At 47.7% G+C, this 27,999-nt stretch overlaps 1 protein-coding gene across 3 annotated transcripts in view; it reads right to left on the minus strand.

Moving 5' to 3' along the window:
* Positions 1-27,999, minus strand: part of LOC115458921 (ATP-binding cassette sub-family A member 9-like) — a 193,450-nt gene that overhangs the window by 155,008 nt on the left and 10,443 nt on the right. For all 3 annotated transcript variants that reach the window (XR_003940171.1, XM_030188774.1, XM_030188775.1), the window contains exons 3-7: positions 27,585-27,789; positions 22,030-22,188; positions 11,178-11,275; positions 7,801-8,027; positions 1,486-1,627 (exon numbers count right to left, since the gene is read on the minus strand). Coding sequence is in view for 2 of the 3 variants with exons in the window: in XM_030188774.1 (XP_030044634.1) it covers positions 1,486-1,627; positions 7,801-8,027; positions 11,178-11,275; positions 22,030-22,188; positions 27,585-27,789 (831 nt within the window). In the remaining variant the exon portion in view is untranslated. The remainder of the gene's footprint in view (positions 1-1,485; positions 1,628-7,800; positions 8,028-11,177; positions 11,276-22,029; positions 22,189-27,584; positions 27,790-27,999) is intronic.

Raw genomic sequence — 27,999 nt, forward strand, 5'->3', positions numbered from 1 at the left:
ATCCAGATCAGCGAATGTGCCGGACTCGGAGACCAGCGCTGAAGGGGACTTCAGCTGGTGAGGGTTGGGGACCCCTGCCAGCACTCTCGTCCACGCTCTCATTACCTCTCGCCTGGACTACTGCAACTTACTCCTCACCGGCCTCCCACTTAGCCATCTATCCCCCCTTCAGTCTGTTCAGAACTCTGCTGCACGTCTCATATTCCGCCAGAACCGATATACTCATATCACCCCTCTCCTCAGGTCACTTCACTGGCTTCCGATCAGATACCGCATTCAATTCAAGCTTCTCCTTCTTACCTACAAATGCACTCAGTCTGCTGCCCCTCACTACCTCTCTACCCTCATCTCCCCTTACGTTCCCGCTCGTAACCTCCGTTCACAGGATAAATCCCTCCTCTCAGTACCCTTCTCCACCACCGCCAACTCCAGGCTCCGCTCATTCTGCCTCGCCTCACCCTATGCTTGGAACAACCTTCCTGAACCCTTACGCCAAGCCCCCTCCCTGCCCATCTTCAAGTCTTTGCTTAAAGCCCACCTCTTCAATGCTGCGTTCGGCACCTAACCCTTACCGTTCAGTGAATCCAGACTGCCCCAATTTGACTGCCCCGATCGGACCGACCGTTCACTTGTCTATTAGATTGTAAGCTCTTTGAGCAGGGACTGTCTCTCTTTGTTAAATTGTACAGCGCTACGTAACCCTAGTAGCGCTCTAGAAATGTTAAGTAGTAGTAGTAGTAGTAGTAGTAGTAGTCCCTGCAGATTTAGCCCTGGCCCCCCTGCTTTCACCCCCCCTGCCGCCGCCCCTCCCCCACCACAATTGACCCCCCCTCCCACCGCCGCCAACCCTCCCCCGCCGCCACCATCAGGTACCTTTGCTGGCGGAGGTCCCCAACCCCCGCCAGCCAGAGTCCTCTTCAGCGCCGGTCTCCGGCGCGTTGCTAATCTGGATTCTGTTTCTGTGAGTCCTGACGTCTTGCATGTAGGAACGTGCAGGACGTCAGGACTCACAGAAACAGAATCCAGATCAGCGAATGTGCCGGACTCGGAGACCAGCGCTGAAGGGGACTTCAGCTGGTGAGGGTTGGGGACCCCTGCCAGCAAAGGTACCTGGCGGGGGAGGGTTGGCGGCGGGAGGGGGGGTCAAAAGGGACAGGGAGGGGTGGTGGCACAAGGGGGATCAAAGGTGGCGGGGGGGGGGGGTCTGCGGCACCAGGTGGGGGGGGGGCGAAAATGTGCCCCCTCACCTTGGACTCTGGACCCCCCTCCCGCCGAAGTCTGCCTACGCCCCTGCTCTGGGCCCATACAAAATACCAAGTCTGGCTACGTCTCTGCTACATTTTTAACTCTGTGCACGCTGAAAGTGATTAGAATGAGCTTTGGTGGATAGTTCCCCACATCTCTGGATCAGACTGAACACCACAAGCTATAAAACAGAGTTCAGCACACAGTAGAAGAAATGGAGGCAAATGATGTGAGACTTACTAATGAGATTCCATAGAAGAAAAACAGAAGAAAAATCACAAAATAGTCACTGCTGATGAACAGCTCAGTAAACATGACAGTCGCTGCCAGCAAACTGGCTATAATGAGGATGAAGACCGTGTACAGCAAGCCCCAGGACAACCTAAAAAATAAACGGAAGACGTTACAAGGAAACACAAACAACGCTTCATAGAAAACCTGGTTGTTAGTGGAGGAGTGGCCTAGTGGTTAGGGTGGTGGACTTTGGTCCTGAGGAACTGAGTTCGATTCCCACTTCAGGCACAGGCAGCTCCTTGTGACTCTGGGCAAGTCACTTAACCCTCCATTGCCCCGTGTAAGCCGCATTGAGCCTGCCATGAGTGGGAAAGCGCGGGGTACAAATGTAACAAAAATAAAATAGATACTATTGGAGATTCTACATGGAATGTTGCTACTATTGGAGATTCTACATGGAATGTTGCTATTCCACTAGCAACATTCTACATGGAATGTTGCTATTCCACTAGCAACATTCTACATGGAATGTTGCTATTCCACTAGCAACATTCCATGTAGAAGGCTGCGCAGGCTTCTGCTTCTGTGAGTCTGAGGTCCTGCACGTACGTGCAGGACGTCAGACTCACAGAAGCAGAAGCCTGCGCGGCCACATTGGTGATCTGCAAGGGCTGACTTTTCTACATTCCATGTAGAATCTCAAATAGTAGCAACAGTGGAGGAGTGGCCTAGTGGTTAGGGTGGTGGACTTTGGTCCTGAGGAACTGAGTTCGATTCCAGGCACAGGCAGCTCCTTGTGACTCTGGGCAAGTCACTTAACCCTCCATTGCCCCATGTAAGCCGCATTGAGCCTGCCATGAGTGGGAAAGCGCAGGGTAGAAATGTAACAAAAATAAAATAGATACTATTGGAGATTCTACATGGAATGTTGCTACTATTGGAGATTCTACATGGAATGTTGCTATTCCACTAGCAACATTCCATGTAGAAGCCTGCGCAGGCTTCTGTTTCTGTGAGTCTGACTTCCTGCACGTATGTGCAGGACGTCAGACTCACAGAAGCAGAAGCCTGCGCGGCCACATTGGTGATCTGCAAGGGCCGACTTCTACATGGAATGTTGCTAGTGGAATCTCAATAGTAGCAACATTCCATGTAGAATGTCAAATAGTAGCAACAGTGGAGGAGTGGCCTAGTGGTTAGGGTGGTGGACTTTGGTCCTGGGGAACTGAGTTCAATTCCCACTTCAGGCACAGGCAGCTCCTTGTGATTCTGAGCAAGTCACGTAACCCTCCATTGCCTGCCGCATTGAGTCTGCCATGAGTGGGAAAGTGCGGGGTACAAATGTAACAAAAATAAATAAAAATAAACACTAATATGGGCTTGATTTTATAACAGACCCTCTGGGTGTGAAATCCGAAAAATAAAAATAAACTCCCAGAAGCAGCCCCGACAGTGCACAAATTCTGATGCATGCTTTTACATCTGCTCCACGGAGGTATAAATTTAAGTTTCACTGAAGTTCCTTGCAAACTACGGGGCCTTTTTACTAAAGCTTAGCGTACGCTAACCGACATTAGCGTGTGCTTTTTTTTTTTCCTTTATTTTTTATGTTCTCAATACACAAAGGTAAACAGTGTATGCCACAAAGACAAACCTTCAATATACAACCCGAACATACAAAGTTTATAGCTAGCTTCAAAGCAGAGTTAATATTTTCTGCACTGAGTTTTGTCTTACCCTTCCCCTCCCTACCTCTCACTCGTACAACCTCCCACTTATAATACACCAATACTCAACTCTCACGCTCCATCCCATCCCTCCCACCATCCACCCCTCCCTCTCCTCCCCCTCTCCAGTCGCTTGAGGTAACCTCATTAGGTAAGTATACCTATACACGCAGGGCCGGTCTTAGGCAGAGGCGACAGAGGCGGCTGCATAGGGCCCCGCGGCGCGCCTCAACTCTGCCTCACTCCGACCAACCCCCGCTCGGACAACCGCATCATGATCCCGCTCGGCCGCCGCCGCTCCGCTCCTGCCACGTTGCAGCATGGTGCCCACCCCCCGCTGAGTCCGCCGTGTATGTGAGGGGTGGGGACAGGGGCAAGTGGAGAGGGCTAGTAGTGTCAGACTTTACTGTTAATTTGCCCAACGTTATTGAAAACCTAAAGAATCCCAAGTGGGCAGACTAAAAATTGTCCTTCTAAAGGTACTTATCTTGCTAAGCTGACCAGATCATGTGTATTTAGGAGAATTTGAGTTTCCAAAGCAAATAGCATTGTAGCCTCAAGAAAGAGGGGCATTTCTCAAAGCATGTTCAGCTTAGGAGAGGAAAAGAGCACATATAAAATCCATTTGCAAAAAATGGGGGAATTTGAAAGTACTGGATCTTTTCTTAGTTTTTTTCCCTTTATTCTCCTTTGTTATGAGAATTGGAACTACTAATTTTAGTGGACTTGAAGTGAATTTCTGGGGAGGGGGGGTTCATGATAGCATTGTGCTTATTATTTCAATCAGTTTTTTTGTACAAGTTGTACAAGTTTAGCTTCATTTGTCTTTATTTGAAATTTCATAAATAAAAAATTTTCTAAAAATGGAATAATCTTATCAATGGGGTGGAGCTATGGTGGGGCGGAGCTATGGTGGGGCGGGGCTATGGTGGGGCGGGGCTAGAATGGGGCCCCACCAAATTGGTCTGCACAGGGCCCCGCACTTGCTAAGACCGGCCCTGTATACACGGGTCCCACAACTGAGCGTAGTGTCGGCTATTGAGCCTAGGAGAGTTAGAATAGGTCCGAATTTCATATTTGCCCACTTCCCTCATTTTTGCCCTCCATACTTCCCCCGATAACACATCAGAAGAAACCCATGAATGCAGTATAGATTTCCAAACCAGGAGCAAAGAACAGCCCGCTCTCCCCCAGGTTCTATATATCGCGCCGAGATTTCCACACAGAAATCGAAGCGTATTCCATAACAATGCACATAACTTAATTGGTTAACTTGCTAATCAGCGCTGATTATTGGATGTTAACCACTTATCAGCACTAATTGACACTAATTAGAATTTACATGCACTCCTTGCTAAGCGTATTCTGTAACGTGGTGCACATAAATTTTAAGTCGCGTGGAGGGGCATAATCGAATGGGGCGCCAACGTTTTCCTGAGGACGTCCTCGCAGGACGTCCCCGTGAAGGGGTGGGGAAACCCATATTATCGAAACAAGATGGGCGTCCAGCTTTTGTTTCCATAATACGATCGGGGACGCCCAAATTTCAACATTTAGGTTGACCTTAGAGATGGTCGTCCCCGATTATACCCATATTGGAAACCGAGGATGCCCATCTCAGAAACGACCACATCCAAACCATTTGGTCATGGGAGAAGCCAGCCTTTGTAGTGCACTGGTCCCCCTGACATGCCAAGAAACCAACCGGGCACCCTAGGGGGCACTGCAGTGGACTTCACAAAAGCTCCCAGGTGCATAGCTCCCTTACCTTGTGTGCTGAGCCCCCCAAAACCCACTCCCCACAACTGTACACCACTACCACAGCCCTTAGGGATAAAGGGGGGCACCTAGATGTGGGTACAGTGGGTTTCGGGTGGGTTTTGGAGGGCTCCCATTTATCAGCACAAGTGTAACAGGTGGGGGGATGGGCCTGGGTCTGCCTGCCTGAAGTGCACTGCACCCACCAAAACTGCTCCAGGGACCTGCATACTGCTGTGATGGAGCTGGGTATGACATTTGAGGCTGGCATAGAGGCTGGCAAAAAAATGTTATTTAATTTTTTTGATTTTGGGTGGGAGGGGGTTGGTGACCACTGGGGGAGTAAGGGGAGGTCATCCCCGATTCCCTCCAGTGGTCATCTGGTCATTTAGGGCACATTTTTGTGGCTTGGTCGTAAAAAAAACACAAAAGGACCAAGTAAAGTCATCCAAGTGTTCGTCAGGGACGCCCTTCTTTTTTCCATTATCAGCCGAGGACGCCCATGTGTTAAGCACGCCCCAGTCCTGCCTTCGCTATGCTTCCGACACGCCCCCATGAACTTTGGTCTTCCCCACGACGGAAAGCAGTTGAGGACGCCCAAAATCGGCTTTCGATTATGCCGATTTGGGCGACCCTGTGAGGAGGACGCTAATCTTGCAATTTGTGTCAAAAGATGGGCACCCTTCTCTTTCGAAAATAAACCTGATAGTTGAAAAGGGGGAGTGGCCATGGGCATGCAACGGGTGGGTCGTGCAGGGGCGGCCCAAGACAATCTGCCACCTGAGGCGAGGGGATGGTCTGCCGCCCACCCCACCCCACTCTGATATCTCCCCCTCTTCCTTCCTTCCCCGAATTTACCTTCTTTTCTGGCTTTCCAATGGTCAGGGAGGAAACCAGTTCCCATGCACTGCCCTACCGCTGGCCTGGCCCCTTCTCCGAGGAAACAGGAAGTACATCAGAGAGGCAGGGCTATAAAACTACTACTACTTAACATTTCTAAAGCGCTACTAGGGTTACGCAGCGCTGTACAATTTAACATGGAAGGACAGTCCCTGCTCGAAGAGCTTACAATCTAAAAAGACAAATGTACAGTTAATCAGATAGGTCAGACAGATTGGGGCAACCTATATGTTCGAAAGGTTAGGTTCCGAATGCAGCATTGAAGAGGTGAGCTTTAAGCAAGGATTTGAAGATGGGTAGGGAGGGGGCTTGTCGTAGGGATTGGGGAAGGTTGTTCCAGGCATAGGGTGAGGCAAGGCAAAATGAGCGGAGCCTGGAGTTGGCAATGGTGGAGAAGGGTACTGAGAGGAGGGATTTGTCATGTGAGCGGAGGTTACGGGCAGGAACGTAGGGGGAGATGAGGGTAGAGAGGTAGGGTGGAGCAGCAGAGTGAGTGCATTTGTAAGTAAGGAGGAGAAGCTTGAATTGAATTGGATCGGCGACAGGGCAGTGTATGGGAAATGCTGCCACCCTGACTTTTGGAAAGCAAGAAAAGAAGACAAATTAAGGGAAGGAAGGACGGGGAGTGATGCCAGAACGCAGCGGGCATGGGGGTGGATGCCGCTCCAAAAGAGGTGGCCTAATGGTAGGGCCACCACTGGGGTCGTGGGCATTTCTAAAATCAATGTACGTTGTTATAGAATACACCTGGTCCTTGCCTAATTTAGGCGTCAGGATTTACACCAGGTTTTACTTGGCGTAACTGCCCGTGACTAAATTTAGTCGTGCAGACCGGCGCTCGGTGTATTCTATAAACTGCGTGGAAATTTAGGCTTATTCTATAAAGTATGCCTAATTTAAGGTGTACTTTATAGAATACGCTTAAGTGAATTTCATTTCGGCGCCAAATTCTTAGCTGACGTATAGAATCTGGTCCTATATACCTATGGACTTCTTAGAATTTAGCACATGCTATTTCTTTTAGCATGCAATAACCTTTAGTAAAAGAACCCCCCCTACGTCTCCAGAATCGCCTACATACAGATCTCATAAAAGCAGGTCCACCTTTTCCCCTGGGCATAAGTTTATGAAATCCCTTTCCTGCATGTAAAAACACGTTTCACATGTGAAAAAAAAAAAGCTTCATAAAATGATCCCTGATGTATCTGGAAAGATCGAATTAAACATTTGCATAATTGTGCACTGTCTGTGCAGCAGGGGCGTATCTTTGCCTCCCTTCCCCCCCCCCCCCCCCGCCGCCGCCTCTCTCCACCCCCCTCCCTGCCGTCAACCCTCCCCCGCTGCTTACTTTTGCTGGCGGGGGGGCCCCAACCCCCGCCAGCCGAGGTCCGACCCGCAGTCTTCATATTTCGTCTTCCTCCGACTCCTCCGTGGCCATGCTGCAAGGAAGTAATGCTGCAGTGCTGATTCGTTGAATCCAGTTCGGAGTCTGACGTCGCAGCACAAGGAATTTTCTCAACCTTGGGGGTGCTCAAACACCCACAGCACCCACAGAGTCAGCCCCTTGGCTGGTCCCGCACCAGAAAGAGATGACCTTTCATTAAGGTGTCTTCCGCTACTGGAGGGAGGAGCAGTTTGTTGATGCTGGGGACTGCTGAATTGAGGTGTGTCAGGGGGTGGATCCAGGAGGTTGAGCGGGTGGGGCTGGAATGTGGCTGGGCAGAGTGGGGTGGGGTTTGGGGGTGTGGCTGGGCAGAGTGACAGGATAGGACAGGGAGGGGTTGAGGGTGTGCCTTAAAATCTCCCTTCTGAAAGTTCGGGTCTTCCTGGCAGCTCTAAGATCACTTCCAATTAGAATTCAGTTGATCGAAGAAGACCCCCCCCCCCCCCCCCCCCCCCGCAATGGAAACTGTTATGGAGGGTATTTCAAACTCACCAGAATGCAGAATCACAGAGGCCCATCATCTTCATCACCTCCTTAAAGTGCCGTTTTTCTCGTGTTACATCAATTGACAGATAGTACATAAGTGGGGAGAAAGGAGTCAGCATGACAATTAGACTGACGACTTTTGAAATCTTGTTTATCTCTCTGAAAGAACTTGTCTCCATTTGTTCGACCACAATAGACTTCATTTCCTCCCACACGGAATGACTTGTTGTGACCTGAAAAAGAAAGAGGGCTAAGATCACTCTGGCAATTTTCTGGAGCCCCCCCCCCCCCATTCCCCAAATCCAAAAGTGAATGGCAGATCCAGCGCCTAACTCTCAGTACCCTCTATTTATTTATTAGGATTTATTTACCGCCTTTTTGAAGGAATTCACTCAAGGCGCTGTACAGTAAGAATAAATCAAACATAAGCAATAGACAATTACAGCAGTAAGAATTTCAAATAACAATACAAAGTATGGCATAGTTACTACTTACGATGTCAACACAATACGAAATAGAACATTTTAATTGATAGTGAAGGGTAAAGCAAAGACGGAACATATAGACAGGTAAGACAGTAAGAGGAGTTGGAAAGTAAGGTGACTGATTTAAAGAAAGGTGCACATGAGGTCAGAGAGATGGTTAAATATCATCTCAGCTAGGGTAGGAGTGGATAAACATGTCCCGCTGCAGTATGTGCAGCCCAAGTCCCTCCTCGTGTGTGTGAGTGAGACTAACAAGTTAGTTACTTCTACCATTAAAGGCTTGGTTGAAGAACCAAGCTTTCACCTGCTTCCTGAAGTAGAGATAGTCTTGTGTTAAGCGGAGCCTTTCAGGCAGTGCATTCCAGAGTGTGGGGGCTACTCCGGAGAAGGCTCCCTTGTGAGTAGAGTATCACATCGTGTAATGTCTTTTGGAGAGGGTGTGGTTAGTGATTCTCCTTGAGAGGAGCTTAATGTCCTTGGAGGTGTGCAGTGGATCATCCTATTCTTCAAGTACTGAGGGCCATTTCCTTTAAGGGCCTTGAAGATCAGACATAGAGTTTTAAATTGAGCCCTGTATTGTACTGGTAGACAGTGAAGATTTTGCTGGTACCTAGATAGGAGCTACCACTGACTATCCAAGTCTAATTCAGCTGACAGAAACCAGCGTTTAAAAAAAAACAGCCGAATATTCACCCCAGAAAAATGCAATCACCTCTCTGTTTAGCTAATCTAATACCTGTATATCATCTTTTTAGTCGACTCAGAGCGACATACAGCAAAAGAACCTAAGAGTAGCCATACTGGGTCTGACCAATGGTCCATCTAGCCCAGTATCCTGCTTCCAACAGTGGCCGATCCAGCTCACAAGCACCTGGCAGAAACCCAAAGAGTAGCAACATTCCATGTAGAACCCCAAAGAATAGCAAGATTCTGGAATCCTAAAGAGTAGCAACATTCCATGTAGAACCCCAAAGAATAGCAAGATTCTGGAATCCTAAAGAGTAACAACATTCCATGCCCCCATGTCCATCTCAATAACAGACGATGGATTTTTCCTCTAGGAACTTGTCCAAACCTTTTTTAATCCCAGATACACTAACTCAGTGGTTCCCAAAATTTTTCAGTTCGCGGCACCTTTCGTGTGCAAAGAATTTTTCGTGGCATACCCTCCCCCTGCCACACTGATCTCCGCCCCACCGGCCACACAGGTCTCTTTTTCCCTGTACAAATATAACCGTGCTAGGCAGGTGTCCCTATCAGGGGCGTATCTGCGTGGGGCCTCAGGGGCCTGGGCCCCCGCAGATTTCGCCCTGGACCCCCCTACCGCTGCCAACCCTCCCCCTCCGTTGCTCGCCTACCTTCGCTGGCGGGGGACCCCAACCCCCGCCAGCCGAGGTCCGCGTCCTCCTGCCGCTGCCGGCTGCCTTTGGTCCTTTAATTTTTCCATTGAAGCTGGCGCCGACGAAAGTTTCTTTTGAATCTGACGTCGCTGCACGTTGTACGTGCAGGACGTCAGACTCAGAAATTGTTTCTGAGTCTGACGTCCTGCACGTACAACGTGCAACGTGCAGCGACGTCAGATTCAAAAGAAACTTTTTCGTCGGCGCCAGCTTCAATAGAAAAATGAAAGGACGAAAGGCAGCCGGCAGCAGCAGGAGGACGCGGACCTCGGCTGGCGGGGGTTGGGGTCCCCCGCCAGCGAAGGTAGGCGAGCAACGGAGGGGGAGGGTTGGCAATGGCAGCGGCTGGGGGGAGGGGGATCGGCAATGGCGGCGGCGGCGGCGGCGGGGGGGGGGGGGCTATAATGTGCCCCCTCACTCTGGCCCTGGCCCCCCCTACCGCCGCAGTTCAGATACGCCCCTGGTCCCTATAACCAGCCTCTCCAAATGACACAGTGATTACAATTTATAACAAGTTACTACTCTACCTATGAAAAGTTATTCTGTTATTATACCTCCTCGGTGTACATCCGTATGCTGCACAAGCCGGCATGTTTGAAAATATGTGAGATTAAATAAAAAAAATGCTACCAACAGAAAAGAATGACAACGTGGATAAGAAGACCTACTTCGATCCTTCTTGGCCGCCCTGACGGTGTAGTGGCCACTGCGGTGGCAGGAAAGAATCCTACTCTTTCCTGCCCTCTGCCGCTCCTCTGTCTCCCTTTCCTCTTCTGTGCTGCTCTGTTCGCTGCCGGCTGGGTTTTCAAAATGGCCGCCAAAGTCTTGGCAGCTATTTTGAAAAACCGGCAGCAGCAATGCAGCACAGAAGAGAAAAGGGAGGCAGAGGAGCGGCAGAGGCCCCCCGCAGCGGCCACTACACTGCCCCGCCGCTGGCCCTGTCGGCCCCTCCCTCGGTACGCAACTGTCTGCCGCGGCGCACAGTTTGGGAAACGCTGCACTAACTGCTGTTACCAAATCCTCTAGCAGCGAGTTCCAGAGATTAACTATCCTCAGGGAAGGCTGAATTGCAGGGCTGCCGAGAGCCAGAGCCGGGCCCGGGACAAGGCCGCCCCTGCCCCCCCCCCCCCCCCCGTCACCCGAGGTCATTGTTGTTGGGCCCCCCCACCCGAGGTCGCCGGCCCCCCCCCCTCCACCCGCTACCGGGCCCTGCACTAACCTTAAACGCCTCCTTTCAGCACGTTCGCAGCAAGCGGCAGCAGGGCAGACCTCTCCTTCCTTCCGTGCCCCGCCCTCGCGGACGTTACGTCAGGCGAGGGCGGGACACGGAAGGAAGGAGTGGCCTGCCCTGCTGCTGCTTGCTGCGAACGTGGTGAAAGGAGGCGTTTAAGGTTAGTGCTGGGAGCGACGGAGGGAGAGCGGGTCCGACTGCGGTGCCGCCGGGGACTTTTGTCCCCCCTGTCCCTCCCTCTCAGCGGCTCTGCTGAATTGTTCTTACTTGAATGATGGCAGCATCGATGCTTGCTTGCAGTGAAATGAAGCCCGACAACCAGTAGTTTGAGGAAGCACAGTATGTAGTAATATTTTCACAACTGCCTGTAGAAAACATAAATTATCACAAGTCCCCTGTTACTGGATTTAGTGGCAGACTTAAAAACCCCAATCCACAATACCTAAATGTACAGCAGTCAATTTTCACTCGGCGGTAGAAATGTGTTTTTAAATGCTGTCTACGCTGGCTAAGTTAGAGTCAGGCATGTTATATCCGAGTCTGACCAGACTGAGGGTCAAGGCTGATATTCAACCAGGACCCACATAAGATACTGGACTGAATATTGGCTGGGACCCATGTAAGTCCTCTGTCAGTTTCTCTCTCCACCTGCCCACCCACCAATTCTGAAGCTCCCTTCCCGACTCCCCCTCCCCGCCAATTCCCAACATCCTCTCAAATCCTCTCCTCAGGAGGCTGACCTCTAGTGGTAGTACCATGAGACAGACATTTTAATATATGCAGGCCACTAGGGGCAGCAGCGAGCGGGGATCATTGCTGCCCAGAAGACCCCCACCAGGGATAAAGGTAGACCATGAAGAGGGGAAGGCCTGATTTTGGGGGGGGGGGGGGTGGCGGCAGGTCGATCTTGGTTACTGTGCCTGGGGCCGGCGTGTTTTCAAAATGGCTGCTGAAACTTCCCGTGGCAGTCTCGCGGGTCTCAGCAGTCTCAGCAGCCATTTTTAAAACATAGCAGCACCGGCCCCGTGCACACTAGTGGCAGCCAGGCAGGAAACAGTGGGATTCTTTCTTGCCCCCGAAGAAGCCACTAAACCACCAGGGCCCTTTGAGGTAGAATCGCCAGTGGCAGCGGTCAACCAGGCAGAGCCTCCTGGCCACCCCCTCCCCCCCAGAGCCTCTGGGCCTTTGGGCACTGCCCAGTTGCCCGAATGGTCAGTCCACCCCTTCCTTGTTCCACGTTACCTCTCCAGCTTTCTCTTCATGCAAAACAACAATGCCCGTACGGCCTTTCAACAAAAGTAAAAGCTCAATTGCTTAACAGATTAATTTTTTTTTTTGTTTTCTTCAACTCCTTAAAATCTGTTGATTTGTTTTCTGCTTTTGGAGTCACTTGGGATCCAGAATTCTTTTTTATCTTGTTTTTTTTTTTTTTTTTTTTTTATGAGATCATGTAAGCTGAAGGTGCAAGGTGAACTCTGACTCTTGGGATGCATTGTGTGGGGTACCTCAAGAGTTCCCCCTCTCACCCTCACTTTTTAATATTTTAATGCAACTTTTAGCAGTACAACTAGACCTTTCACGGGTACAGTTTTATATTTGTGCTGGTGACATCTCAGTATTAATCCCTTTTTCACTAGGAAACCCATCTCATGAAGCTAATGCATTGAGCTGTTTGCAGGCAGTTGATATGTGGGTACCAGTGGCGTTGCCACAGGTGGGCTTGGGTGGGCCAGGGCCCACCCATTTATGGTTCAGGCCCACCCAACAGTAGCACATGTTTAGTGGTAACTGGTGGGAATCCCAAGCTCTGCCAGCTGAAGATTTCCCCCTGATGGTAACGAAAACGCTACTCTCCATGACACCGGCACCTGCGCACGCTCAGTTTTCAGTGCATTCCTGCTGCCAAGGCGGAAAGAAGCGTTTTCCCACCAGCTGAGATAATTTTTTTTTGGGGGGGGGAGGGGTAGAACACTTGGTGCCCACCCAATTCTTGCCTAGGCCCACCCAAAATCTGTTGTCTGGCTACGCCCCCGGCTGGGTACTTACATTTACAGTGGGGGAAATAAGTATTTGATCCCTTGCTGATTTTGTAAGTTTGCCCACTGACAAAGACATGAGCAGCCCATAATTGAAGGGTAGGTTATTGGTAACAGTGAGAGATAGCACATCACAAATTAAATACGGAAAATCACATTGTGGAAAGTATATGAATTTATTTGCATTCTGCAGAGGGAAATAAGTATTTGATCCCCCACCAACCAGTAAGAGATCTGGCCCCTACAGACCAGGTAGATGCTCCAAATCAACTCGTTACCTGCATGACAGACAGCTGTCGGCAATGGTCACCTGTATGAAAGACACCTGTCCACAGACTCAGTGAATCAGTCAGACTCTAACCTCTACAAAATGGCCAAGAGCAAGGAGCTGTCTAAGGATGTCAGGGACAAGATCATACACCTGCACAAGGCTGGAATGGGCTACAAAACCATCAGTAAGACGCTGGGCGAGAAGGAGACAACTGTTGGTGCCATAGTAAGAAAATGGAAGAAGTACAAAATGACTGTCAATCGACAAAGATCTGGGGCTCCACGCAAAATCTCACCTCGTGGGGTATCCTTGATCATGAGGAAGGTTAGAAATCAGCCTACAACTACAAGGGGGGAACTTGTCAATGATCTCAAGGCAGCTGGGACCACTGTCACCACGAAAACCATTGGTAACACATTACGACATAACGGATTGCAATCCTGCAGTGCCCGCAAGGTCCCCCTGCTCCGGAAGGCACATGTGACGGCCCATCTGAAGTTTGCCAGTGAACACCTGGATGATGCCGAGAGTGATTGGGAGAAGGTGCTGTGGTCAGATGAGACAAAAATTGAGCTCTTTGGCATGAACTCAACTCGCTGTGTTTGGAGGAAGAGAAATGCTGCCTATGACCCAAAGAACACCGTCCCCACTGTCAAGCATGGAGGTGGAAATGTTATGTTTTGGGGGTGTTTCTCTGCTAAGGGCACAGGACTACTTCACCGCATCAATGGGAGAATGGATGGGGCCATGTACCGTACAATTCTGAGTGACAACCTCCTTCCCTCCGCCAGGGCCTTAAAAATGGGTCGTGGCTGGGTCTTCCAGCACGACAATGACTCAAAACATACAGCCAAGGCAACAAAGGAGTGGCTCAGGAAGAAGCACATTAGGGTCATGGAGTGGCCTAGCCAGTCACCAGACCTTAATCCCATTGAAAACTTATGGAGGGAGCTGAAGCTGCGAGTTGCCAAGCGACAGCCCAGAACTCTTAATGATTTAGAGATGATCTGCAAAGAGGAGTGGACCAAAATTCCTCCTGACATGTGTGCAAACCTCATCATCAACTACAGAAGACGTCTGACTGCTGTGCTTGCCAACAAGGGTTTTGCCACCAAGTATTAGGTCTTGTTTGCCAGAGGGATTAAATACTTATTTCCCTCTGCAGAATGCAAATAAATTCATATACTTTCCACAATGTGATTTTCCGGATTTAATTTGTGATGTGCTATCTCTCACTGTTACCAATAACCTACCCTTCAATTATGGGCTGCTCATGTCTTTGTCAGTGGGCAAACTTACAAAATCAGCAAGGGATCAAATACTTATTTCCACCACTGTAGGTTAAAACTGAATAAAGGTAAGACCAAGTTTCTCTGAATAGGTCCCTTAGGTAACTTAGATTTGATTCTTGATACAGTTTCAAAAATTCTAGGAGTAGAATTGGCAGTCAGCTTTCTCTATCCACTCAGGTAAATAAGGTGGTTAGTAAATATTTTCATTTACTTAAAAAGCTTCGGATTATTCGTAAATATTTTGAGTCATTTGTTTTCATTTAGTAGTGCAGTCATTGATTCTACCCTTATTAGATTACTGCAATTCTGTTTATGTCATTTGTTCAAAATCTTTAATTACAACATTGCAGAGAGTACAGAATGTCGCAGTTAGGGTCATTAAACAAATATGATGCTATCTCTCCTTGTATGCAACAGCTACACTTGATCCCAGTGGAGGCCAGATTACAACTTAAGGGTCCCTTTTACTAAGTCGTGTAAGCATCTACGTGTACCCAATGCGTGCCAAAATGGAGTTACTGCCTGGTTACCACCAGGGGCGTAGCCAGACACCCAATTTTGGGTGGGCCTGGACCCAAGATGGGTGGGCAGAAGAACCCCACCCCATCCCATAGGTGATTTGGTCTCTCCTCTCGCCTGCATGCCATATGGTCTCTCAAATATCCCCCCTCTCCTGCACACCTTTTAAATTTCAGATTTTCACTGGCAGTTAGGAGCAACTAATACACACTACTTATGTAGGCCCCACATCCTTCCCACTGATGCAGCTTCCTGTTTCCGCATAGGTGGGAATACGTCAGAGGGAAGGCTGTGGAACCGGTGTAAGCAGTATGTATCAGTCGCTGCTTCCTGCAGGCGAAGATCTGCTATTTATAAAGTATGCAGTAGGAACAGTTGTTGGGAATTTTCAGCTTGAGAATCTCTGCCGGCCACATCATAGGTGAACTGCTACTGGTGGGCCTGAGCTCAAAGTGGGTGGGCCTGGGCCCACTCAAGCCCACCCTTGGCTACGCCACTGGTTACCACGTGGCTCTTGCGGTAATTTCATTTTTGGTGCGCGTCCGCCACTTGCAGCTGAAAAATAATTTTTATTTTCAGACTTGCATATCGGACATGTGCCAAGTGGCATTGGATGCGCGTAGGTCATTAATGCCTGGTTACCACATGAGACTTTACTGCTAGGTCAATGGCTGGCAGTAAGGTCGCACACCCAAAATAGACGTGCGGCAATTTTGATTTTGCTGCATGTCCATTTTCGGCAAAAAATTAAAAAAGGCCTTTTTTACAGGCTCGCTGAAAAATGGATCGGCGTGCTCCCAAAACCTGCGCCTACACTACCGCAAGTAGAAATCCGCCAAGAGACGGAGAACTCAGCCCCACGGTAAATACAACAGTACAACAAAAAAAGTGGGCGAGCGACCAAGGATACCAAAGACTGGAAGATGTATGTAGATAAAGGAGTTTATTGAAGCATGGAGACTCTGTGCTTCAATAAACTCCTTTATCTACATACATCTTCCAGTCTTTGGTATCCTTGGTCGCTCTCCAACTTTTTTTGTGTTGTACTCTTACAGTACCGCAAGCCATTTTATTTATTTATTTATTTATTTATTTGTTGCATTTGTATCCCACATTTTCCCACCTATTTGCAGGCTCAATGTGGCTTACAATTTCCGTCATGACATATGCCATTTCAGAATACAGATACAATTGATAATATATATAGAAACATGGATGATATAATGAACAATTACGTACAGAAGGTATATGGAATACATAATAAATTAGGCAGTACTATTTAGGGAGAAAATAATCTAATTGTTAAGTACATGGTGGAGAATTACAGCTCCAATTATCAATAGACATCAAACAAAATAAAACATGGAAAAGAAAATAAGATGATACCTTTTTTATTGGACATAACTTAATACATTTCTTGATTAGCTTTCGAAGGTTGCCCTTCTTCCTCAGATCGGAAATAAGCAAGTGTGGTAGATGACAGTATATATAAAAGAAATTTGACAGTCTGACAGAGTGGGAGGGTGGGGGTATGCATGGGGACATCAAAGCATTTCATTGATATTCTAACAGGATGGTGTGGGAAGGTGAAAGGAGTTATAAACCATAAAGTAGTATTTCTCTGTTTATTTCTCTGTTTATCACCCTCCTCTCACGTTCCCACACCATCCTGTTAGAATATCAATGAAATGCTTTGATGTCCCCATGCATACCCCCACCCTCCCACTCTGTCAGACTGTCAAAGTAATGCTTTGATGTTTCTCTTATATATACTGTCATCTACCACATTTGCTTATTTCCGATCTGACGAAAAAGGACAACCTTCGAAAGCTGGCGGAAATCTCGGGCCCTTGCTGATTTCTTACACTTTAAGTTCATACTGACCTCCTTCCAATCTGCTCTTTCACGTGCCAAACAGGATTATTATATCCAACTGACCAACTCTCTTGGCTCTAATCCTCGACTTCTCTTCACCACATTGAACTCTCTCCTCAAGGTGCCCCCTCCCCCAACTCCCCCTTCATTATCTCCTCAGACCCTTGCTGAATTCTTTCACAACAAGGTTCAAAAGATAAACCTTGCTTTCTCTACCTCACCACCTCTCCCTCCACTAGTCCGTTCCCCTCTCTCGCCTTCCCCTCATTCCCTTTCCTCCTTTCCTGAAGTTACTATTGAGGAAACTACACTTCTCCTTTCTTCCTCAAAATGTACCACCTGTTCCTCTGATCCCATTCCCACCCACCTTCTTAATGCCATCTCTCCTGCTCTTATTCCTTTTATCTGTCACATTCTCAACCTCTCACTTTCCACTGCGACTGTCCCTGCTGCCTTTAAACATGCTGTGGTCACACCTCTCCTTAAGAAACCTTCACTCGACCCTACTTGTCCCTCTAATTACTGACCCATCTCCCTCCTTCCTTTTCTCTCCAAATTACTTGAGCGTGCTGTTCACCGCCGCTGCCTGGATTTTCTCTCCTCACATGCTATTCTTGACCCACTACAATCTGGTTTTCGCCCTCTCCACTCAACCGAAACTGCGCTTACTAAAGTCTCCAATGACTTATTACTGGCTAAATCCAGAGGTCAATATTCCATCCTCATTCTTCTTGATCTTTCCTCTGCTTTTGACACTGTCGATCACAGCATACTTCTCGATACCCTTTCCTCACTTGGATTCCAGGGCTCTGTCCTTTCCTGGTTCTCTTCCTACCTCTCCCTCCGCATCTTTACTATTCACTCTGGTGGATCCTCTTCTACTTCTATCCCTCTGCCTGTCGGCGTACCTGTTCTTGGTCCCCTCCTCTTTTCTATCTACACTTCTTCCCTTGGTTCATTAATCTCATCCCATGGCTTTTCCTACCATCTCTATGCTGATGACTCCCAAATCTACCTTTCTACCCCTGATATCTCACCTTGCATCCAAACCAAAGTTTCAGCGTGCTTGTCTGACATTGCTGTCTGGATGTCTCAACGTCACCTGAAATTAAATATGACCAAAACCGAGCTTCTCATTTTCCCCCCCAAACCCACCTCCCCGCTCCCCCCGTTTTCTATTTCTGTTGATGGCTCTCTCATTCTCCCTGTCTCCTCAGCTCGAAACCTTGGGGTCATCTTTGACTCTTCTCTCTCCTTCTCTGCTCATATCCAGCAGATCGCCAAGACCTGTCGTTTCTTTCTTTACAACATCCGTAAAATCTGCCCCTTTCTTTCCGAGCACTCTACCAAAACCCTCATCCACACCCTTGTCACCTCTCGTTTAGACTACTGCAATCTGCTTTTTGCTGGCCTCCCACTTAGTCACCTCTCCCCTCTCCAGTCGGTTCAAAACTCTGCTGCCCGTCTCATCTTCCGCCAGGGTCGCTTTACTCATACTACCCCTCTCCTCAAGACCCTTCACTGGCTCCCTATCCGTTTTCGCATCCTGTTCAAACTTCTTCTACTAACCTATAAATGTACTCACTCTGCTGCTCCCCAGTATCTCTCCACACTCGTCCTTCCCTACACCCCTTCCCGTGCACTCCGCTCCATGGATAAATCCTTCTTATCTGTTCCCTTCTCCACTACTGCCAACTCCAGACTTCGCGCCTTCTGTCTCGCTGCACCCTACGCCTGGAATAAACTTCCTGAGCCCCTACGTCTTGCCCCATCCTTGGCCACCTTTAAATCTAGACTGAAAGCCCACCTCTTTAACATTGCTTTTGACTCGTAACCACTTGTAACCACTCGCCTCCACCTACCCTCCTCTCTTCCTTCCCGTTCACATTAATTGATTTGATTTGCTTACTTTATTTATTTTTTGTCTATTAGATTGTAAGCTCTTTGAGCAGGGACTGTCTTTCTTCTATGTTTGTGCAGCGCTGCGTATACCTTGTAGCGCTATAGAAATGCTAAATAGTAGTAGTAGTATTAAGTTATGTCCAATAAAAAAGGTATCATCTTATTTTCTTTTCCATGTTTTATTTTGTTTGATTTCTATTGATAACCTTTAAGAGTGGACTAACACGACTACCACACCTCTCTACTTAAGTTCCAATTATGAATCATCATTCAGTGCACCTTAGTAAAAGGATCCCTAAGATCTTGCTGTTGACTTTTAAGGCTTTTCATGGGGACTCTCCTGGTTATTTGATCAGTAATTATATATTTTTCAATAGGAATCATGGCAGAGCTACTAGAAATTTCTTTATTTTAGATTTTCCTTCTGCTTGTAAATGAAAGGCTCTGCGTCCTCATCAATCGTCATTATCGTATCAGGCTGCCTCTAATTGGAACTCCCTTCCTCCTTTTTTGAGGAACCCAGAACAATATTCTGAGTTTAAGAAATTATTGAAAACTTTACTGTTTAGAAAGTATATCTCTAATTTATAGATGTTTATTTTAATTTAAATTTGGATTATTTTGTGTAATTGTCGAGAGTATGCTCTTTTTCTTCATGTTATCCACTTAGAAATTGTTGGTCGTAGCGGCTGATAAGACTTTGATATAATGTAATGTAAATATTCCTGCTAAGAGATGGTCAGCTCCTAAGCCATCTTCCTCAACTTGAAAGAGATGAGCCATCTGAACAACTGACCTGCCTCAGCGAGAGACTTTAAGACCAGAGAAAAGCTCCTGATGCAAGGCTGAGGGGTGATATGGTAGAAGTCTACAAAATAATGAGTGGGGTGGAGCGGACAGATGTGAAGCATTTGTTTACACTTTCTAGCAACACTAGAACCAGGGGACACAAGATGAAGCTAGAATGTGGTAGATTTAAAACAAATCGGAGAAAGTTTTTCTTTACTCAGCGCGTAGTTGGACTCTGGAACTCATTGCCAGAGAATGTAGTGACAGCAGCTGGCCTTGCCGAGTTTAAAGGAGGTTTGGACAGATTCCTGAAGGAAAAGTCCATTGATCATTATTAAATTTACATTTTTGGGGGGTTTTGCCGGGTTCTTGAGGCCTGGATTGGCCGCTGTCGGAGACAAGATGCTGGGCTTGATGGACCCTTGGTCTTTTCCCAGCATGGCGGTGCTTATGTGGCTTCTTTCATAAGTAGTGGAATGAGATAAGCCAACTAGGGCCATGGTGTAACCAATGTTTTGCCCCATGCAACAACAGCAACTAGGAAAGCTGGGGGTGGGACCGGAGGTTGGTTTGCTTTTGTCCCATCGATCAAAAAGGTGTTCCATTGCTCCCAGTTTTTTTTTTTTTTTTGCTTTGGAGATAGAGATTGCTACCTAACGTGCAAGACTAAGACTGACAGAATGACATTTTGCAGTCTTTTTTTTTTTTTTTAAGAACTCACCTATTAAAACAAATTACCTTACCGAATTAAGGGGTCCTTTTACTAAGGTGCGCTGAAAAATGACCTGCATTAGTGTAAGCACGTGTTTTGGATGCGCGCAGATCCATTTTCAGCGCCCCTGTAAAAATGCCCTTTTTTTAAAAAATTTTGACCGAAAACGGACGTGCGGCAAAATGAAAATTGACGCACATCCATTTTGGGTCTGAGACCTTATCGCCACCCATTGACTTAGCGTTAAGGTCTCACACGTTAACCGGGCGGTAATGGTTTACATGCGTCAAATGCCTTTTACCGCCTGGTAGCGCCGCATGCCAGAAAATAAAAATTATTTTCTGGCGCACCTAGTGAACGCACGTCAAAAATGAAATTACTGCCCGGGCCATGCAGTAGCCGAGCAGTAACTCGGAACTGGTGCGCATCTTTCAAAATATGCACCTTAGTCCATAAGATTATCTATGGAGTAGTCCCAGATTACATGATTGACCTAATCAATCTCCCAATCAGAAATAGTACCAGTTCATCACGGTCTTACCTGAATCTCCATTACCCAAATTGCAAAGGACTAAAATAGAAGACAACCCATGCGTCCAACTTCTCTTACATAGGCACGCGCCTGTGGAACGCATTGCCACAAGTGGTGAAAACAACTTATGATTACCTAAAATTCAGAAAGTCATTAAAGACTCACCTATTCAGAAGGGCATATCCAAATGACCCAACTCAACCCTGCAACACTTCACTATTAAAGATCGTACTGGACATTAATGAACTCTTTTACCTCAACCCAACTTGATTGAATCTTATCTTCCCTATCCCAATACAACATTTTGTACCTATCCCGTACCGGATTTGGCGAATGCCTTCACGGTATTATGTAAGCTACATTGAGCCTGCAAATATGTGGGAAAATGTTGGATACAAATGTAACAAATAGTAATAATAATAATAATTGGGGACGTGTAGGCACTTACACGACTTAGTAAAAAGGCCCCCTAAGATAAGTGGCCTTGTATAATCAAGTCCTAGATTAAAGTGAAAAGTTAAATTTAATATTGAAAAGAAAAAAGCAAAAATATAAAGTAATTATCTAACTCTAGGAGGTTTTTAAGACTAATGAGGAAGCTCGCCCAGCGTCCATATTGGTAATTGTATCACTGAGAGCCGAGCATCTGAAGTCTTTTCCTCTGTTAAGTCAAAATATCAACAGCAAATAGTATACTGCTGTACTTTTATCAGCAAGTTGAAACTGTTGAGTTGATTCTAATAAAACAAAGGACTCGCCTTAATGCCATAATCCCTCCAGTGGTCATTTGGGGCACGTTTTTGTGATAGTTGTTATTAAAACAGACCTAGCCCAAAGTGTCTACTTTTCAGCCCTGGACGTTTCTGCTTTCTTCCATTATGGCAGAAAAATGTCCGAGTGTTAGGAACGCCCAAATCCCACCTCCAACATGCCCCCAACAAGCCCCCATGTGATTTGAATGCACAGCAGATGAACTGCATAGAAAAACGTCTAAAAAATGTGTTTTGAAAATAGCGATTTGGACGTTGTTGCAAGACAAATGTCCATCTGCCGCTTTGTGCCATTTTCCGGACGTTTTTCCATTTCGAAAATGAGACTCGTAATGAGTTTACAACAATAAGGTGCAGGTTTAGTATAAACAGATAAAAATACTCTTTGCTTTAAAGATTGAATAGGATTTCATTCTATTACCTATTGATGAGAGGTGTTCGTTTGGATATGTGGTAGCGAACTCGTGATACCGAATCAAATACGAAAATGAATCTTTAAAGACAACTCCCACTAATGTTTGGTTAGAAACCCAAGTCCGGTACAGCTGTGCTTCATCTTCAAAAGCCTCCATTCTTATGCCTGTTTTAAATAAGAAAATTATGTTTACCAAAAGGCAATCTTCAAAAGCAATATCTTCTACAGGAAAACTTCAAGGGGATATGATTTCACACCAAATGAGGGCAGGCGAATGACCTCTTGATGTTACCCTCAGGGCCGCCGAGAGGGGGGGACAGGAGGGACAAAATTCCCGTGGCCCGGGCCTCCAAGGAGGGCCCGGCGCCGCAGTCCCACCCGCCACCGGGCCCCTTCGACTGTGAGCGGAGCCTGCGAGTAGAATCGCCGTCAGGAACACTGCTGCTGGGCGGGCCTGCAAGGAGGGTGAGATGCTGCAGCTGCACGGTGGGGGGGGGGGGGGGGGGAGGGATGATGGGGGAAAGATGTCGCATGGGGGAGGGAAGACAGGGGACACAGCAGCTGATGGAAAGAAAGATGTTGCACAGGGGGGAGGGAAGATGGAAAGATGAGGCTTGGTTGGTGGGTGAGGGAGATGCACGGGGGGGAAAAGGGAGAGATGCAGCAAAGGGGTGGAGGGGTGAGGAAGGGAGAAGTCTTGGCTGTGTATGAGGTGGAGGGGAGAGACACATGCTGCATACAGAGGGGATAGGTGGGGAGGGGGAGAAATAGTAGGCATAGGGGTGGAGAGGAGGGAGAAATGGTGGGTTTAGTGGTGGAGGGAGGGCGGAGCAGAGAAAAATTTGTGCCCACCCACTTTGGGCTCAGGCCCACCCAAAACTGGCTGTCTGGCTACGCCACTGGCTAACAGGTTTTCACTGGGATGATTTCCAACCTTCCCTCACTTGAGAGAGAGCTATTAGAGGAAAAAAAAGTGAGGCCAGTGGCATACAAAGGGGGGGGGGGGGGCGGTCCGCCCCAGGTGCACGCCGCTGGGGGGGGGGGGGGGTGCCGCGTGCCTGTTGGCTCTTCGTTTTCATGCTCCCTCTGCCCCGGAACAGGTTACTTCCTGTTCCGGGGCAGAGGGAGCATGAAAATGAAGAGCCGGCAGGTGCGCGGCACCCCCCCCCCCCCCCCAGCGGCGTGCACCTGGGGGGGGGTTCCTTCGCCAGGGGACTGGGGGTTCTTTCGCCGGGGGGGTGCCACGCTGTTCCGGGGGGGCGCTGCACCCGGGGGGCGGGGCACATCGGCGATCCGCCCCGGGTGTCAGCCCCCCTAGGAACGCCACTGAGTGAGGCACACATGCCCAGCTCAGCACCTTCATTTTACTACCAGCCCACACTTACAGGGATGTCTCAGAAACCAACGGGTCCTTTTACAAAGGTGTGGTAAAAGGCGGCCTGTGGTAGTGCAGGCACAGGTTTTCGACGCACACAGAATTATTTTTTAGCGCACATACAAAAAAAAAGCCTTTTTAAATTTTTTGCCAAAAATGGATGTGCGGCAAAATCAAAATTGCCACACGTCCATTTTGGTTCTGAGACCTTACCGCCAGCCATAGACCTAGCGGTAAAGAGTTTGGGTGATAATGACCTAAGCGTGTCAGATGCCACTTGGCGCGCGTCCAAAAATAAAAAGTATTTTTCAGATGCGCGTAGCAGACATGCACCAAAAATGAAATTACCGCAAGAGGCACGCGGTAGTCAGGTGGTAAGGCCATTGTGGTACGCATTGGGCACGCATAGAGCCTTACACGGCTTAGTCAAAGGGGCTCCAAATTATTTATGGGAACCAGTTGCTAAGAAATGTACTGAATGGATGTCTTCCACCATCACATTAGCAAAATTCACCCCTTCCTTTCTGAATACGCTACCATAGTAACATAGTAGATGACGGCAGAAAAAGACCTGCACGGTCCATCCAGTCTGCCCAACAAGATAACTCATATTTGCTACTTTTTGTGTATATCCTACTTTGATTTGTACCTGTGCTCTTCAGGGCACAGACCGTATAAGTCTGCCCAGCACTATCCCCGCCTCCCAACCACCAGCCCCGCCTCCCAACCACCAGCCCCTCCTTCCAACCACCGGCTCTGGCACAGACCGTGTAAGTCTGCCCAGCACTATCCCCGCCTCCCAACCACCAGCCCCGCCTCCCACCACCGGCTCTGGCACAGACCGTATAAGTCTGCCCAGCACTATCCCTGCCTCCCACCACCGTCTCTGGCACAGACTGTATAAGTCTGCCCAGCACTATCCCCGCCTCCCAACCACCAGCCCCGCCTCCCAACCACCAGCCCCGCCTCCCACCACCGGCTCTGGCACAGACCGTATAAGTCTGCCCAGCACTATCCCTGCCTCCCACCACCGTCTCTGGCACAGACTGTATAAGTCTGCCCAGCACTATCCCCGCCTCCCAATCACCAGCCCCGCCTCCCAACCACCAGCCCCGCCTCCCAACCACCGGCTCTGGCACAGACCATACAAGTCTGCCCAGCACTATCCCTGCCTCCCAACCACCAGTCCCGCTTCCCACCACTGGCTCTGGCACAGACCGTATAAGTCTGCCCAGCACTATCCCCGCCTGCCAACCACCAGCCCCGCCTCCCGATCTTGACTAAGCTCCTGAGAATCCATTCCTTCGGCACAGGATTCCTTTATGCTTATCCCACGCATGTTTGAATTCCGTTACCGTTTTCATTTCCACCACCTCCCGCGGGAGGGCATTCCAAGCATCCACTACTCTCTCTGTGAAAAAATACCAGAACCCTTATCAAACTCTTGTCACCTCTCGCTTGGAATATTGCAATTTACTTCTCACTGGTCTTCCACTGAGCCATCTCTCTCCTCTCCAGTCTGTCCAAAATTCTGCAGCACGACTTATGTTCCGCCAAAATCGTTATACCCACACTAGCCCACTCCTCGAGTTCTTCTCTTACTGACCTTTAAATGCATCCATTCTGCAGCCCCCCCCATTACCTCTCCACTCTCACCTCTCCCTACATTCCTCCCCGTGAACTCCGCTCACTGGACAAATCTCTCTTGTCGTCCCCCTTCTCCTCCACTGCTAACTCCAGACTTCGTTCCTTTTCCCTCGCGGCACCTTATGCCTGGAATAGACTTCCTGAGCCTGTACGTCTAGCTCCATCTCTACCTGTTTTCAAATCTATGCTGAAAACCCACCTTTTCACCACTGCTTTTGGCTCCTAACCACTACTCAATTGCCCTCCCCTTGTTCCTTCTCACCCAGTACTTTCCTCACCCTTAATTGTTTTGTCTGTCTGTATTTTTAGATTGTAAGCTCTTTTGAGCAGGGACTGTCTCTCTGTGTCAGTTGATCAGCGCTGCGTGCGTCTGGTAGCGCTATATAAATGCTAATAATAATAATAATAATCACATAATATCTTGTTAACTGTTCCCTCTCTAAAAAATATTCAAGATTGTAGGACAGGCATTACCCTGCTCTACAGTGGTATCATGGTCTATATGGTAAATTACTGTAACATTTTAGCCATCTACTCTGCAGGGGGACGACGACCCTTTATTAAATTATTCCAGGTAAATATTGAGTGTACATGAGTCTCTTGATAAAACAACTGTTATTGCTCAGATGTGCAACCGTTTCAAAGGTGTGCATGACCTTGGTTAAGTCACGCTATCTACCAGTGACTATCCAAATAAGTTGGCCTGATTTCAGCAAAATTCCTGAGCTATGTAGGTGGACAAAGATTAACTGACATTTGTCTTCTTATGTTGCAAGAAAGATATTGGGGTTCTACTGACTTTGTCTGGACAAAATTTACTTCTCAGAATAATACAGAGGCAGACCTCTGAATTTTATAAAACAGACAGCATCTTGAACACAATTTTGTAATCTTAACAAGCACCAATGGATTGAATTTAAGAAGAGGAGGCAAAATGGACTTCAGTTTGCCAAATCTGGACGGTGTACATGAAAGAAAATTACTGGGTGAGGTTAAGGGACTGGAATTGTTTTTCATTTTCTAACCCTCACCGCCTCAAAAAAAGCAAAATTTGGCAGTGTTATTAATGACTAGTAACGAAGGGCCGTTTCAAATCGCAATGAAACGGGCGCTAGCAAGGCTCCCCTCCGTCCCTTTGTGTCTCCGTATGTCGCCGCCCCCCCTGCAGCCTCCGTGCGAATGTGCTGTGACCCTGGCCCTTTTTGCACACCCCCCTCCAGCGTCCGTGACTGTTCCGTTCCCCCCGATGTATGTGTTGCCAGTGCACCCCTTTCCACCCCCACTGATGTCGTCGCTGCCGGCGCTCCCCCCTCTCTGAAGGCTCCCCCACCCCACTGACCTGCCGAAACAGAAGATTTCTGCGTCATGTGAATGCCCCTGCAGTAGGAACCGATAGAGTTTTGACGCGAGGGCGGAGCAGAGCTACAGTGCAGTACATTGGAGCTGAGAACGTGCTCCGCCCTCAACGTCATAACGTTTGATGTGAGGGCGGGGCCCACAGACTGTGATTTTGTGTGGCCAGAGCTTCGAACTTACGAACCTGGCTTCAGTGACGTCAGTGCAAACAGAACGTTGAGGGTGAGTTTTATATATATAGATATTGGTGCAGTACTAAATCTTAGTTCCTGCTGATGGCAGTCATGCCTGCTGTTCATATCGCCAGGAGCACCTTTGGTATCTCTAATCTTTTTCCTCTTTAATCTCCTCTTCTTCCCTGCTCCTCCATATTCCCCTTCCCTTGTTCTACCGCTGCCCCACTCTCTATATCTTGTATGAATTGCTGTCCTCCAATATTACCTGTAGAATGTTTTTATATTGGTATAGTCTCTTCTATGGTTCATTTAAAAAAATATGTAATTTATTTAAAAAGTCCACATGGGTCAGATTCTGGACCACAAATATCAACCTTGAAGCAAAACCTATAGTCTTGTCAAGAGTATAAGCAGAAGCACGGTGATTTTTTTTTTTGCATTTTATAATAATTGAAAATGTTCTCTTGTTTTTTTTGTTTAATTTTGCACTGGATTGTTCAGTAATGGCTCTGGGCTTCTCATGTTGTCTTACAGCCCAGAAGTTACTTTCGTAGCTGAACTAATAGGATTGCTCCTGCAGCCAGAGAAACCAACACACAAAACTTTTAAAATTGTGCCAAGAGTTTGTGGGCACTGCTGGGTGGAAAAAAATGAATTAATATACATTAATTATCCTTAGTAAACTGTATACTTCTATACTTTATAGAACCCCTCCCCCCCCCTAAAACAACAATCAAATTTTAAGGTGGAAGTATCAACATGTTATTTTAACTCCAGTTATTCGTAACCTGGTCTTATTGCATAGAGAACTGTGCTAAAATAGCACAAGTTAGTGGTAAAGTAGCACATCTTAACGGCAGCTGACATCAATAACTTTCCCCCTGTAACCAGATATTGTGATGTCATAATGCCTCATTCCATCATTGCCTACCTCATCAGTGATGTCACAATGGCTTGACTATCCTATAATTGGCTTTTATTACGTATAGCAGGTAAGGATAGTGTACCTTGCAGAAAGGACTCCTGTTTCACTTTCTCCATTATGTGCCTTGTAGTTGGGCTCACTGGAGTATATCCGACCACTAACTCAGTGGCGTTGAAGTCATCCATGCGCCCAAGGACGACTGGTGGGATGTCATAATGTTCCCGAATGAGTTGTTCAGAAAACACTATAAGATAGAGTACTAAGAAAAGCAGCGATAGCAAGAATTCCTACACGGAAAGAAAAATGTTACAGAAACATTTTTTTTTTAAACATGGCAACATAGAATTTAAGAAATATTAATAAGAAATCAAGATAATGTCAAGTTTTACTCATTTAAAGCAGTATGGCATAGCAAAAACTGAATTTTAACAACATTTTCATCATCATAAAATTGCACAAGCTGCTGCCTAAATTTACATTAATGTAGCACAAATATG

This window comes from Microcaecilia unicolor, unplaced genomic scaffold (genome assembly GCF_901765095.1).
Source record: "Microcaecilia unicolor unplaced genomic scaffold, aMicUni1.1, whole genome shotgun sequence".
Classification (NCBI taxonomy): Eukaryota; Metazoa; Chordata; class Amphibia; order Gymnophiona; family Siphonopidae; genus Microcaecilia; species Microcaecilia unicolor.